This window comes from Macaca nemestrina, chromosome X (assembly GCF_043159975.1).
Source record: "Macaca nemestrina isolate mMacNem1 chromosome X, mMacNem.hap1, whole genome shotgun sequence".
Lineage (NCBI taxonomy): Eukaryota > Metazoa > Chordata > Mammalia > Primates > Cercopithecidae > Macaca > Macaca nemestrina.
This window is the reverse complement of record NC_092145.1, coordinates 138,481,129-138,497,269: the sequence shown is the minus strand read 5'-3', so window position 1 is coordinate 138,497,269 and position 16,141 is coordinate 138,481,129. Positions and strand designations below refer to the sequence as shown.

The 16,141-nt window shown below is 40.2% G+C and overlaps 1 protein-coding gene across 2 annotated transcripts in view; it reads left to right on the top strand.

Moving 5' to 3' along the window:
* The window catches only part of LOC105478221 (phosphate regulating endopeptidase X-linked), a 222,883-nt gene that overhangs the window by 161,649 nt on the left and 45,093 nt on the right, over positions 1–16,141 (top strand). For both annotated transcript variants that reach the window (XM_011735347.3, XM_011735348.3), the window contains exon 15: positions 4,503–4,561. In XM_011735347.3, coding sequence (XP_011733649.1) covers positions 4,503–4,561 — 59 coding nt within the window. The remainder of the gene's footprint in view (positions 1–4,502; positions 4,562–16,141) is intronic.

Here is a 16,141-nt window from a genome sequence, read left to right as displayed (position 1 = left end):
CCATAATCAAGGGGAGAGGAATTTGGATTCCATCTCTTCATGGGAGGAGTGTAAAAAAGTTCACAAACACATATTAAAACTAGCACATGTAGCCTTACATTAGAGAATAGTAAAACTAAATATATAATAAACTTGGATGTAATACGGGAGATATACAAAATGCTTAACAGCTGGTTTGGCATGGGCCCTGAACAAATAGGAGAAATAACAGCATCAACAACTGGTAGGATCTACTGGTGCAGCTGCTTAATATCAGCTCTGGGTATTATCAAGGCTCCAAATGTGCCCTAGAGTCAATAAGAGCCCTGGGAGCTCAGGAATGGTAAGATCATGTGTCTGAAATAAGATGTTTTCGTTATTCTTGTTGAAGCTTCAGAAGCCCCATTAAGTTCTCGTTTCAGAGATTGGTTGTTTGGTTTGCTTTGTCTACCTTTGTCTACCAGCAGTTAGGAACCTTTTCCCTGCATAGCCCTTACCTGAATGTTTTAAAAGTTTGTTATTTTAAAGAGAGGGGAGTTGGGAAGAACAAAAAGAGAAGGGACAAGCTCTAGGAATACACATTATCTTTTGTATATATTATGATTCAGTCCAGTGCTATTTAGAAGCCAAGGCACCCACCTGGATTTTCCCCTTTTGACTTAGAAATGTTGGGTTCTTAGGATAGTGTATTAGTTTCCTATTGCTACTGTAACAAACTCCTAAAACCTTAACAGCTTAAAACAACGCAGATTTATTATCTCACAGTTCTCTAGGTCAGAAGTCTGGGGTAGCTTGGTTGTTTCTTTGCTTTGGATTTCATAAGGCTGAAATTAAGAGTGTCAGCCGGCTGGGCTTTTATGGGGAGGCTCTGGGAAGCATCCCCTTCCAAGGGGATTCAGGTTGTTGGCAGAATCCAGTTCTTTCTGGTTGTAGGGGTAAGGTCTTTACTTCCTTGCTGGCTATTGCCTGGAAGCTACTCTTTGTTCTCAGAAGGCTTTATCCAGTCCTCATACATTGCCCCTACATCTTAGAGCCAGCAGAGTGTCAAAACCTTCTCACCCCGGACTATCCCTGCCTTCCTGCTCTGCAGTGGCTCCTCCGACTTCCTCCTCTGTTGCATCTCTCTGATTCCAGCCAAACAAGGTTGTCTGCTTTAAGGGCTTGTGATTGGATTTAGCCTACCTGAATAATCCAGGATAATCTTTCTATTTTACGGTCCTTAAGCTTAATTACACCTGTAAAGTCCTTCTTACTATGTGATGTAACATGTTCACAGGATCCAGGGATTAGGACTTGGCCATAACTTTACCTACTACAGGTAGCCAAGTTAGGTCAATAGAGGTGCTTTCCCGTTTACTGTTTCCTCAGGAAAGTAGGCCAACCAGCAAGTTTATGTTAAACACTAGGGCTTCATTGAAATACCCTAAATTTGAAGGAAAAGAATATGCATTTTATGGAAATATGTCTAGGTTTCGGTTTTTAAAAGAGAGGAGGCACTCTTTCTTGATTTCCAGTAATGTCTACAGTATAATATCATGCTTAGGAGAACTGATTTGAAGTCAGACAGACCAGGCCTTGTACAAGTACATAATGCTCCTAAGTCTCATTATCCTCATCTGTGAAATGGGCTAATAATTCCTGTGTTGCCGTGGGGAAAAACTGATGAATAGAAGGTGCTTAGGACATAGTAAGTGCTCAGTGAATGTTAGCTAATAATAAGGACAATGAAAACAGAATGACATATTCTTAGACTTCTTTATAGTTGGGGAGAAGGTATGAGTTTATCAACTAGTGTCAACAATTGGATTTCACATTAGTTTCATATTAACCTGACATAAATTAATTTGTTAGTCTGACATAATTATTTTATTAGAGATAAATGAGTAAAACAATTGTTCTAGAAAGAGATTTATACACATATTTTTTTCTTTCTTTCCTTTTTTATTTTTTTAGACTCGAACTTCTGGGCTCAGGCAGTCCTCCTGCCTCAGCCTCCCAAGTAGCTGGAACTATATTTGCATACCACTGCTGGGCTTATGAGTTTATTTTTAGTAATTTAGCTTAAGATGAATTGCTTGGTTTTAATCATAACGAGCAGTCACTGAAACTTACAACCATCTAAGTCAGGGGTTGGCCACTATGCCTGTGGGCTAAATCTCACCTGCTGCCTGTTTTTGTATGGCCCGTGAGCTAAGAATAATTTTTAGAGATAAATGTTTGCAGTTGGTTTGATGATGGGGAAGCCCTAACTTCATTTGGTTTTTTGTTTTTGTTTTTTAATTAAAATAATTTTTGGTGGTAGGTAGTAGTTGTAAATATTTATGGGGTACATGAGATATTTTGATACAGGCCTGCAATGCATAATCACATCATGGAAAATGGGAGTATCTATCCCCTCAAGCATTTATCCTTTGTGTTACAAACATCCACTTATATTATTTTTGTTATTTTAAAATGTACAGTTATTATTGACTATAGTCACCCTGTTGTGCTATCAAATACTAGATCTTATTCATTCTTTCTAACTATATATTTTTTGTACCCATTACCCATCCCCACTTCTCCCCGATTCCCCTACCGCCCTTCCCAGCCTCTGGTAACCATGCTTCTACTCTCTATCTCCATGATTTCAATTGTTTTGGTTTTTAGATCCCACAAATACGTGAGAACATGCAATGTTTGTCTTTCTGTGCCTGGCTTATTTCACTTAACATAATGATCTCCAGTTCCATCCATGTGTTGCAAATGACAGGCTCTCATTCTTTTTTCTGGCTGAATAGTACTCCATTGTGTATATGTACCATATTTTCTTTATCCATTCACCTGTTGGTGGACACTTAGGTTGCTTCCAAATCTTAGCTATTGCAAACGGTGCTGCAACAAACATGGGAGTGCAGATATCTCATCAGTTATTTTCTTTCTTTGGGTATGTACCCAGCAGTGGGGCTGCTGGATCATATAGTAGCTCCATTTTTAGTTTTTTGAGGAACCTGCAAATTGGATAAGCATAACTTAGAACCCCAATTAAGCAAAATGTTATCTCACCCCAAAACAATTCCATTATTTTCATTGATAGGCCTGTAGTAGAAATAATTGTACTCAGCTGGGCATGGTGGCTCACGCCTATAATTCCAGCACTTTGGGAGGCTGAAGTGGGCGGATCACTTGAGGTCCGGAATTTGAGACCAGCCTGGCCAACATGCCGAAACCCTGTCTCTGAAAGAAAGAAAAAAAAAGAAATAATTGTACTTGATTACTATTATTATTTTTTGAATTTCATCAATAAAATTTGTGGACAATTTGCTCTTAAGTACCTTCATAATATCCTTGATTTTGCCTCTTTGCCTGTAAAGCCTAAAATATTTATGATCTCACCCTTTACAGAAAAAAATTTGCTGGCTGCTGATCCAAGTAACCTATTGTGCATTTAAGATTTGGGTGTAGACTCCTCTTAGATAGAAGGGATCCTTAAGATGTCCTAATGCAATGCCTTAATTTTATAGCTAAAACTAAAGCCCAGGAAGGTAGGTGACTCTTCCCACACAATTCAGCTAGTTAGTGATAGAGGCAGTACACTTTCCACTGGAGCAGGCAGACCCTCTGGGTAGCGTAGTTGGACTTTATTCATCTTTCTTTAAATGAACCTCTGTGCTGTCACCAATCCAGAACTTTTTAAAGGACAGGCCAGAGGTGATGCAGCATAGAAACACAGTTGTCCATTCAACCCATTGAATAGGGTCTGGCAAATATATACTTGCTGTGTTTCCATTTCAGGGAGCGCCCTTTAGATTCTAGAATTTCTCATTAAAACTTTTTCCATCAGTGACAGACTGGATTAAGAAAATGTGGCACAAATACACCATGGAATACTATGCAGCCATAAAAAAGGATGAGTTTGTGTCCTTTGTAGGGACATGGATGCAGCTGAAAACCATCATTCTCAGCAAACTATCGCAAGAACAGAAAACCAAACACCGCATGTTCTCACTCATAGGTGGGAACTGAACAATGAGATCACTTGGACTGGGGAAGGGGAACATCACACACCAGGGCCTGTCACGGCGGGGGGAGGGGGGAAGGATTGCATTGGGAGTTATACCTGATGTAAATGATGAATTGATGGGTGCTGATGAGTTGATGGGTGCAGCACACCAACATGGCACAAGTATACATATGTAACAAACCTGCACGTTATGCACATGTACCCTAGAACTTAAAGTATAATAAAAAAAAAAACTTTTTCAAAAGCACTGGTATGCTGACTTTTTTATTCTGTTAAGTTAGTAACAATAAATAACTGTGCTTGTTAATATATTCTCATTGAGCCGTGTTCAATTCAGGATGAGATTGTTCATTGAGCAGTACAGTCACCCTAAACTGAGGGAATAATTTCCCCTCATGTCCAACATCCCCATTGTTCCGTGGTTATCTGCTAATAAACCCAGCCATGCTGTGTTTGTCTTTGCCTCCCTCCTGCCTGTATAATGATGATTACTCTCTGGCATTTGTTTCTTTTTCTACAGGTGGTTTACAAATCCAACGACCGTCAATGCCTTCTACAGTGCATCCACCAACCAGATCCGTAAGTACTGGTTCCTTGTCTCCTTGGTAATCTGGTATAAAATGGAAGGAACTTTTCCGTGACTATGATGGAGGGTAAGGCATTCCTTATTTCCCCCAAAAGTGGCAGGGTATGCTGGTGAAGGAAGGTTGTTTTCCTACCCATATGCCAAATTTTCCTCACTCTCTTCATCTTACTAGTTTTTTTTTTAAAGCTTTATGTCACCATTGATTGAAAAAAAATCAACTACAGTAAACCAGATTAAACCATAATGAAGTTTGCCATGAAAAGGAGCAAGTTTCCACTTTCCTCTCATAATGGCCTTACTGATTTTGTCCATACCATTTTGTTCGTTCCTAGGATTGGTGGGGAAAACAGCAGGTAACTGAGCAGATTGTAGAACCTGAGAGGACGATCTGTATGTAAGAAAGAAGCTTGGAAATGTTGTTATTAATGCTAGGAAGTTATGTCTTGAGGTTTTCTACTTACATGTATCAGGTATATGTAATTAAAAATACCATGATAAATTTTAAAAATTATTATTTTTATTATTTTTTCAAGACAGAGTCTCCCTCTGTCACCTAGGCTGGAGTTCAGTGGTGTGATCTTGGCTCACTGCAACCTCTGCCTCCCAGGTTCAAGTTATTCTTGTGCCTCAGCCTCCTGAGTAGCTGGGAGTACAGGTGTGCACCACCACGTCCAGCTAAATTTTTTTTATTTGTATTTTTAGTAGAGATGGGGTTTTGCCATGTTTGCTAGGCTAGTCTCAAACTCCTGGCCTCAAGTGATCTGTCCACCTTGGCCTTCCAAAGTGTTGGGATTAGAGGCGTGAGCCACTGCACCTGGCCTTAAAACATTATTAAGATCTGTTTGGCACAAATAAAAAGTCTGACAGCATCCAGCCTTGGCAATAAGAACACACACTCATTGCTGGTGGCAAGATAGATTGGCTCATCCACTTTGCAGGGCAATTTGACAATATCTCAAAAAGCTGCAGATGTCCATGCATACCTGTGACCATGACCTGTGCTCCTGGAATGTGCTCTAGTGCTGTGATTCTTGAAATGTGGTCCTTGGACCTGCAGTAATAGCATCATGGGGGATCTTGTTAGAAATGCAAATTCCCAGGCCCCACCTTAGATCTGTTGATCAAACTTTGGATGTGGAGCTCAGAAATCTGGTGCCATAAAACCTGCAAGTGATTGTAATATATGCTAAAGTTTGGGAACAGCTACCCTAGAGAACTCCTGCACAAGGCATAAAGAAGCCCAAGCGAAAATGCTCATAACAGTATTTATAATACTAGAAAAAGCAAAATAACCTACGTATTCCTCTGCAGGAAGGTGAGTCAAATGTGGCATATTCACACAAAGGAATACCATAAAGCAGTGAAAAATGAGCAATATATATTAACATGGATGAATTTCACAAGTATTAGGTTGTGCAGAAAAATACAACTTGGGAAAATATATCAAGTATGATATATGATACAAATAAAGTTGAAATTCATGCAGAACAATTCTACACATTGTTTGGCGGTCCATCCATTTGCAGTGTAAGTGTAAAGACATTCATGAGAATGACAAACATGAAATTCTGGTTGGTGGTGGCCTGTCTTGGGGAAGGTGGGCAACTCCTGCTGAAATCCTTGCTGGTTTCTCCTCATCTCCTATATCTCTTAATGATGGCATGCCCCAAAGCTCAGTCCTTGCACCTTTTCTGTTCTCTTTTCTCCATCTTTGCTCACTTGCTTGGTGATAACATCTAATCTCATGGTTTTAATCACATTTCTATGGTGTTGAATGCAGGGGATGGAATTTACCACCCTTGTTCATACCACTACTATCTCCCACCTGGATTATGGGAATAGATTCTTCATTGGCTTCCCTGCTTTGTTCTTACCCCCCTTCAGTCTATTCTAAATATAATATTGTAGCAATTTTAAGACTTTTTACAATCATATCATGTCAGTTCTTTGCTCAAAAGCTTTTGTCAACATCCCATCTAACTCAGAGAAAGAACCAAATTATTTATAATGGCCTTAAGGTCTGTTATCTTTCTGCCCGTAACTCCTGCCACTCTCCCTCTTCCTCCCTCCTCCTGTTCCAGCCACACTGGCCTCCTTCGTGTTTGTAGAGCACATCTGACACGCTCTGCTCTGGGGATATTTATACCGGGGGTTCGCTTTCTCTTGGAAAACTTCCCCAAGTGACCTGCCTGGTTTATGCTCCCATTGCCTTCAAATCTTTATTCAAAGGCCAGGCCACCTCCTCAGGGAGGCATCCTGCCTTCCCTCTGGCCAGTCAGCCAGTCTGCCGTGGGTCCTCCATACAGTAGGCCGTTGTTCCTACAGGACTCTGGTCAGAGGGGACAGCCCGAAGGCTGTGGCTGCCCACTACTAGCTGGCACATCTTCTTAGAGCCGCCATCGTGTGGCCACTGTTAGGAATAGCAGTCTCTGCCCGACTTGGGTCTGAGAGAGAAATGAACAGAAAGAAGACAGACAAGCAGATGGCGGGATTTTTTTATTTATACGTTAATTTACATAACCAAGTAAGTTGTTAAATATTTTGAATGTCACTTCTTACTATATAAATATTCATTATCACTAAGCTACCATTGCTTTCTTAAGGTCCTAAATGCCAACTTGAGAACTAAATTGCATGTGTTATATGGGAACTTATGATATTTGAGTTATTAATTATAACTAATACTTATAATTTAATATATTATTAATTATAATCACATTTACAATATTCTCTTGGGAAATAGAAATCGTTTAGATTATTCACTTAAAAACGTTTTATTGCCTAATATTTGGTACATGTGAAAGAACATATGTAGCATTTTGGCACATATAAGTTATGAAGAATATATGAAAACATGACAAAATTAATATGTGCCTATGACGCCCTCACCCAATCAGGAACCATCCCTCCCACTAACCACAGAGGTAACAGTCTTCTCATTTGAGGGTTTATCATTTTTTTTGTTTTTTAAAATAAAACTTTAATTATATAGGTATCCCTAAACAATATGTAGTTTATTTTTACTTGTTTCTTAGTATAGTAAAAATGGTATCTTACTGTATGCAATCTTAAACAACTGTGTTTTTTCAGTCAATATGTTTTTAGGATTTGTCCGTGTAGCATGTGATGGTAGGCTGTTTTCATGTTCACTGCTGTATAATATTTCATGACTGTACCCCCAAATTGTTTATTGTCCAGCCTATGTGTCCCCACACCGAGGTTTTTGCTTATGAACAGTGCTGCTCTGCATATTCTTGTGACTGTCTCTTGAAACAAGTGTCTGAGTGTATACACCCAGGAATGGAATTATTGGCTGATAGGAAGAAGTTATCTACCAGATAACATTAAATGTTTTCCAAAACTGGTGTTCCAAAATACAGAAGTGTTTCTGTTGTTCCTCATTTTCATCAACTCTTGGCATTGGTAGACTTAATTTTCACCAGTCTAGCGAGTGTAAGAGATCAGCTCTTATGCAAGAAAAGCCAATGTTTCCGCATCCACTTTAAAATGTCACTGAAGGCTTACTACTCCTTAGGGTACTTAAGTGTGTCTAATAATAGTTCCATCTCCAGGGTTCGCCCCTGCTCAGCCTTTTTCTTGCCTGCGAAGGGCTAATCCTATCAGAGGTTTGCTGAGGAAGAAGCCATTTCAGGGTAAACCAGTGGTTTCATGAAAGCTCATGGGCAGAGGGGTTTTCAACATGAACAATTTGAAACAGTATTTTAATTAAGAGATTCAAGCTGTTTCTGTTTTCCTAATGACCAGTGCTTGCTCTCATTGTAAATTATATTCTCAGGCAAGATGACAAGGAATCCTTTGGGGGAGTTTTATTTTCCCCTCTCTCCTTTCTGATTTTCTGGACTACAAATTAAGACAGGTGGAGTTTCTTCTTACACATTTCCCCACTGGGTTTCCTGGGACTTCCCCCACCCTACAACTGCCTTCTTTTTGCTTCACTGAAGAAGTGAAAAATTGAGGTGATTCTCTAAAATGAACATCTTTATTGATTAGGGGCTGATTCTGACAGCATGTGGCCATCTGTTTAATTGGGTTTTACATCTAACATGTAACTATACTTAGTAACGTGATTTATGACAATTTCATTCAGTTCCCATTATCACTTTCTGATTTATGCCACTTAAATCTGCTTCTGCATGCAATACAGACTTGAGTAGAAAATAGAAAAACCTGTAGTTTTTTGTTTTTTTGTTTTTTGTTTTTTTTTCAAATCCATGCCTTTGTGTGGAACCCTATGATTTGTGGCCATCTTTCAATGTTAGATTTTTACAGGGTGGTTACAACTTCTTATTTTTCTTCCCTTGTCAAGCTGGGTAGCAACATCTCTAGACATGGAGCATAGTGTGAAATTATAATGATTTAAATCTGCTGTACGAGGAGTTATACTCAGTAGCTGTCATCAAATTTAATTATATTTGAATAAGGTGGTTAAAGAGGAAAACAAAGATCTGAGATGGTTGGTGCTTAACCCTAACTTTGTGATAACTGTGACACTGATCTCGCTGCTTTTCAGAGGGGCAAGGTAAGAACATCAATCGGAGATCTAGTTTGTATGGCCTTAGTCAAGGTTTTTATCCTTCCAGACCCCTATTGTCCTGTCTGCCACATGTTGAGGCTATCTAGCCCATAGGGTTTAGGGGAGGATTTAATGAGATGAATTTGTAAAGTGCCAGCACATTGCCAAGCTCAGGGCTTGTATATCTAAACCTGGCATGCCAGGAATCCCTGCGATAACCATTGTGTCACAGGACAAACAGCAAAATATAAAGATTGGCAGGGGGGATTATTTCAAACTTTTGCCCTCAAGAGATCTTAGGCCGGGCATGGTGGCTCACGCCTGTAATCTCAACACTTTGGGAGGCTGACACAGGTGGATCACCTGAGGTTGGGGGTTTGAGACCAGCCTGGCCAACATGATGAAACCTCATCTCTATTAAAATATAAAAATTAGCCAGGCTCAGGAGGCTGAGGCAGGAGAATCACTTGAACCTAAAAGGCAGAGGTTTCAGTGAGCCAAGATTGCGCCACTGCACTCCACCCTGGGCGACAGAGTAAGACTCTGTCTCAAAAAAAAAAAAAAAAGATATATATTCAAACAACATTTTTGAATATTAATAAGGCACAACCAATTTGGAAAAGTGTTTGACAGTTTGTTGATATCTCCTATTACCCAGAAATTCCACTCCCAATAAAATAAGCAGATCTGTATGCCTACCAAAAAACATGTACAGGAGTGATCAGAGCAGCTTTATTCATAACAGCAAAAACCTGGAAAAAACCTAGTGTCCATCAACAGAAGAGGTAAATAAGTTGTGGTATATTCTTATAATTGAATCTTATACAGCCATGAAAAAATGAACTGTTCCATATTATAATATGTATGCATGCCACTGACTAAATGCTGAGTAAAAGAAGCCAGGTGTAAGACTAAATATTGTTCTGTTCCATGTGTATAAAGTTCAGGCACAGGCAAATAAATCTATATGATAGAAGTAAAATAATGACTACCTTTGTTGGGGGTATTGACTGAGAGGAGGTGTGTGACACATTCTTTATCTTGATCTCAGAGGTGGTTACACAGGTGATACAAGAGTAAAAACTCACTGTGTTCTATCATTAAGATTTATGTCTGGCTGGGTATGGTGGCTCACGCTTGTAATCCCAGCACTTTGGGAGGCCAAGGTGGGGGGATTGCTTTAACCCAGGAGTTCGAGACTAGCCTGGGCAATATAGCAAGACCCTGTGTCTACAAAAAAACAACAAAAAATTAGCCGGGTATGGTGGCATGCGCTTGTAGTCCCAGCTACTCTGGAGGCTAAGGTGGGAGGATTGCTTGAGCCTAGGGGTTTGAGACTGCAGTGAGCTATGATTATGGCACTGTACTCCAGCCTGGGTGACAGAGCAAGATCCTGTGTTTAACAACAACAAAACTTTATGCTTTTACTGTATGTTAAGAGACACCGCAAAATAAATGGGAAGACTGCTCCTTTTCTCCATAAAAATGTTTGGAACAGCATATGGTATGCATGGACATCTTGAGCTAATAATAGGTTGCCTCAGGCTAAGTCTCTAGAGGTATAGACCAGGGACTGGCAAACTTTTTCTGTAAATTGCCAGATAGTAATATTTTTGGCTTTGCAAGCCATACTGTCTTTGTTGTAATTTCTCAACTCTGCCATGGCAGCCATGGACAATTCATAAACCAATGAGCCTGGCTGTGTTCCAGTAAAACTTTATTTATAAAACAGGTGGCAAGGCTGCAGTTTGCCAGCCTGTAGAGTAGCATGCTTTGAGAGAATGGGCTCCAGTGTGCCATTGAGGAATGTTCTGACTCAGCTTCCATGGTTCTTTGGATCTATTCAGGTAGTGGTAGTGGTGGGAAGAGTGAACAGCTCATATTTGGTTTTCATTTCTACTAACATAGATTGATCTTTAGAAGAAAATTCATGTTAAGTATTCAATATCAATGAATATTTGAAAAGCACCTCATTTAAGTATTTAGTTTGTATTTTCATACATCTCAAATCAAGTTAAAGAAGTATTTTAAACAGATAAGATCTTGGCTTGAAAACAAGCATGGCCTAAGGGCTAAAACCAATGATTTTATTATCTTTGCTGTTATACACAAGGGATTTTTTTCCCTCAGTTTAATCACAGATATTCTGCTAAAGAAGATAAGCCTTTGTCCAGAGGCTGGGCTTATGCTGGCATCGAATTATGGAACTAATCTGGAAATCAAACATAGATTTGTTTTGCTGTTAAGGATATAACTGTGTTTCAAACTGGGAGAATTTCTCATACTTCATTGGCTCTACCTGAAACCATAAAGTAAAAGCTAAGTTAGCAAATACTCACCTGTGGCTTCTCTTGGAATGTAATGAAATTAAATCTTTGAATCCACTTGATGCTGCATTTGGGGACATGGGAAAATAAGGCTCATATATAGAATTTGAGAGTAATCTTCCATTGTTTTTAGAGCTAGAAAGAAACTTAGTGGTCACCTCATCCAAATTTCTCATTACCTAAAAGAGATCCTGACACTCAGAGCATTCTTAGTAATTTTTTTCCACTTTTTCACTTGATAAGGCCCCAGTGATTTTCACTTCCTGGTATTCATGCCCCTGTCCAGTCAGTCCCCTGCCACACTGAGTAAGGCTTACCACGGTAACTAATAGGATGCTATGGGAAATTCTGGACTACGACTTCTGAGGCTGGGTCATGTTTTTTGGATTGTTCACTCTGGAGGAAGTCAACCACCACATTGTGAGGGCATTCAGGGAGCTCACAGAGAGGTCCACATGTGAAGGAACTGGGGCCCCCTGCCCATTAGGAGCACCATGTGAGTGCATCATCTTGGAAGTAGATCCCCAGGACAGCCAAGCCTTCAGATGACTGTGGCCCAGGCTGACATCTTAGCTGCAACCTCCGAGACACTGATACAGAACCACCCAAATAAGCTGTTTCCAAATTCCTGACCCAGAGAGATGGGGAGATAGCAACAATGTCATGATTTGTTACACAGCAAGAGGTAACTAATAAAGCTATTAGAGCATGCCCCGGTGCTAACTGAGTTTGGTAGGAGGGTATATAACATTGTGTGGTGTAGTGGTTAAGAGTGTGAGCTCTGAAGTATGACAGTTTGATTTTGAATCTTGGCTTGGCCACTAATAACTTGCAACCTTGGGCAAGTTACTTAACATCTTTAAGCTTCAGTTTAATTATCAGTAAAATGGCGATAATAGTAGTAACCATCCTATAGGGTTGTTGTGAAGATTAAATGATACTATATATATAATATCTAATGTTATCTAGTATGACATTTTATAATCTAATATTAGATATACAATATATAATATTAATATATAATAATAAATGTTAATTATATCTAATATTAGTATACATTTATATATTATAAATTATACATATAATATATAATATAATATATAATATATATCAATATGTAATATATAAGTATATATTAAATTATATATAACTTCTATATGTTAATATTATATATAATATCATTTAATCTTAACCCTATAGGATGGTTACTACTATTTTATATATGTGTATATATATGAATATAATGCTTGGCATAGAGTATGGTTCATAGTAGGCACTCAATAAACATCAGCTATTAGTCCTTGCTTTTGAGGAGCTGGGAGAGAGACACTTGTTACCAGGTCATTTAGAGGACATCATGGTGAGTGTGCAACAGAAGGGTGTGCAATGCATTCTGGGAGCCACAGTGGAGGGGCAGTTAAGCCTTGGGGAGTCAAGATTGGATTTCCAATGAAACTGATGTTTGAGTGGACTTTGGAAAGAAAAAGAAATTTCTCTGGGCAGAGAAGTGAGATTAGGGCATTCAGGAAGAAGCACTGTTGTTTGATGCAAAGGCAGCAGACATGGCTGAACATAGCACAGAACAGGCTGTGAGATGGCCACAAATGCTGGGGCACAGCTTACACTGGTGGAAGAGACAGCAAAGGGAATAATGGGAGATGATATGTGGAAGGAAGGCTTTGTGGGTCGTGTCAAAGAATGGGCCAGAGAGAGCTAGTATAGTTTTTGTCGGGGGAGGGGGGCACAAATAACTTAAGTTTTACTTCTGTATTAGTCTGTTTTCACACTGCTAATAAAGACATACCCAAGACTGGGTAATTTATAAAGGAAAGAGGTTTAATGGACTCACAGTTCCACATAGCTGGGAGGCCTCACAATTATGGTGGAAGGAGAAGGAGCAGCAAAGGCATGTCTTACATGGTGGCAGGCAAGAGAGTGTATGCAGGGGAACTCCCATTTATAAAACCATCAGATCTCATGAGACTTATTCACTATCATGAGAACAGCATGGGAACAACCTGCCCCCATGATTTAATTACCTCCCACTGGGTCCCTCCCACAACATGTGGGAATTATGGGAGCTACAATTCAAGATGAGATTTGGGTGGGAACACAGCCAAACCATATCAACTTCCTTAATCCTAATATTAGAGATCATGGCCTGGAGAGGGACAGATTGCAGCCACTAAGACCAGTTAGGAGTTTTGCAAATGACTCAAGAGAAGGACGGGGAGGGCCTAAACTTAGGCAACGACAGGGGTGAGGAGGAGTAGGAAGTGGATAAATCAAATTCTAGGAGATGATTCTCAAATAACTGCATAATGATAATGCAGATAGCACAGTGATCCTCCCTTATCCATGGTTTTGCTTTTCATTGTTTCAGTTACCTAGGGGCAACCAAGTTCTGAAAATATTCAGTAGAAAATGCCAGAAGTAAACAGTTTGTAAGTTTTAAACTGTGTGCCATTCTGAGTAGCATGATGAAATCTCTTGCTGTCCAGCTCTGTGCCGTCTGGGACGTGAATCATCTCTTTGTCCAGTGTATCCATGCTGTATATGCTACTTGCCTGTTAGTCATTTAGTAGCTGTCTCAGTTATCAGATCAACTGTCACAGTGCTCGTGCCCAAGTAACCCTTATGTTACTTAATAATGACCCCAAAGCATAAGAGTAGTGATGCTGGCAATTCAGGTATGCCAAAGAGAAGCTTCCTTTCAGTGCGAAGGTGAAAGTTCTCCACTTAAGGAAATTTTAAAAGAAATCATATACTGAGGTTGCTAAGATCTACAGTAAGAACAAATCTTCGATACATGAAGTTGCGGAGGAAAAATAAATTTGTGCATTGTGTACGTGTGTGTATTGGTTTGGTACTATCTGAGGTTTCAGGTGTCCACCAGGGGTCTTGGAACATATCCCCCAAGGACAAGGCAGGGGACTACTGTAATTTTCTAACCTTTCCACTAGGGCTTTACAAGACTTCCATCAAATAGAGATTATAACTGTTCTGTGCAGCTACACTTTGCTGAGAAACCATTAATATGCCAAGCATTTTGCCAGGTACTTTAATGTATGTTATCTCTAATCTTCACAGTAGTTCTATAAACTTGGCATTATGGGCTCATTTTACAGAAGAAGAAACTGAAGCTCAGAGAGGTGATGTAACTTGCAAAAGACTGCACAACTAGCACATTGCAGAACTGGGAGTATAACCCAGCTTATCTGATTGCATCCTGTTTATCGTCACACTACACTGTTCAAAACTGGATAGGAAATGTGAGAATTACAGTCATGCGATAGGCTGGGTGCAGTGGCTCACACCTGTAATCCCAGCACTTTGGGAGGCTGAGGTGGGTGGATCACTTGAGGCCAGGAGTTCAAGACCAGCCTGGCCAATGTGGTGAAACCCTGTCTCTACTAAAAATACGAACGTTAGCTGAGCATGGTGGCCAGTGCCTGTAATCCCAGCTACTCGGGAGGCTGAGGCATGAGAATCACTTGAACCTAAGGGTGGAGGTTGCAGTGAGCTGAGATCGTGCCACCGTACTCCAATCTGGGTGACAGAATGAGACTCTGTCTCAAAAAAAAAAAAATAAATAAATAAAATAAAAAATAGCTATGAGATGATATACATGAACACACTCTGAAAAGGTTAAGGGTAAGATATAAATGTGTTAGAATAATCATTATTATATCATCCCCTCACCCATGCTGCTCTTTCACTAGTTGGGGGATTGTTTCTCTTCTGGTATGGAAACAAGATATTATAGAATGTAGGGCAGCCAGGAGGTGAGAGTGAGAAGTTCAGATGGTCCCCAAGTCCTACTGATTTCATGTCCAAAAGGGCAGTGGCATCGAGCAGCTCATTATTGCCTCTTCTAAGAGGGCTGTTCTCTGCAAGCTTTTTGGCTAAGCCTGTGATCTCCTTGGGTCTTTAGCTTATGGGAAGAGTGGAGGAGGGGTTATTCCATAAGCTAGCTTAAAAGGAGTATTTAGATATACTCCCCTAAAAGGCTTTACTTTCCAAAATTTACACTGAGATTTTACAAGTTTTGTTAAGTGAAGTCATGAACAAACTTCGAGTAGTTTGTGAAATTGGCAGATGATGCACTTAGCAAGGTTGTGGAACACCCGCTACAACTTGTTTTTGTTTTTGTGACGGAGTCTCACTCTGTCACCCAGGCTGGAGTGCAATGGCGCGATCTTGGCTCTCTGCAACCTCTGCCTCCTGGGTTCAAGCGATTCCCCTGCCTCAGCCTCCTGAGTAGCTGGGACTACAGGCGCTCACCACCATGTCTGGCTATTTTTTAAAAATATATATTTTTAGTAGAGACAGAATTTTGCCATGTTGGCCAGGTTGGTCTCAAACTCTTGACCTCAAGTGATCCACCTGCCTCGGCCTCCCAAAGTTCTGGGATTGCAGGCATGAGCCACTATGCCCAGCCCTGCTACACCTATTTTAAGGCATTCTTGTCCTGGTCTAGTTGAGGAATTTGGAGGTCCTGATACAGCCCCCCAGTTTCTGAAGCCTAACCAAGGAGGCTTCTGAGAATGGTGTTCTGGGTAGTATCACAGGAGGACAAAGGTAGCCTCATCTGGAAAGCTCTGCAGTCCCATGGGATTCCTGTTACCATGGTAAGTCCCAGAACCAATGCCTGTAAGGATGCAATTTGCCACTTGCAGGGTATTTCTAAATGCCGTTTTCAGACACACTGC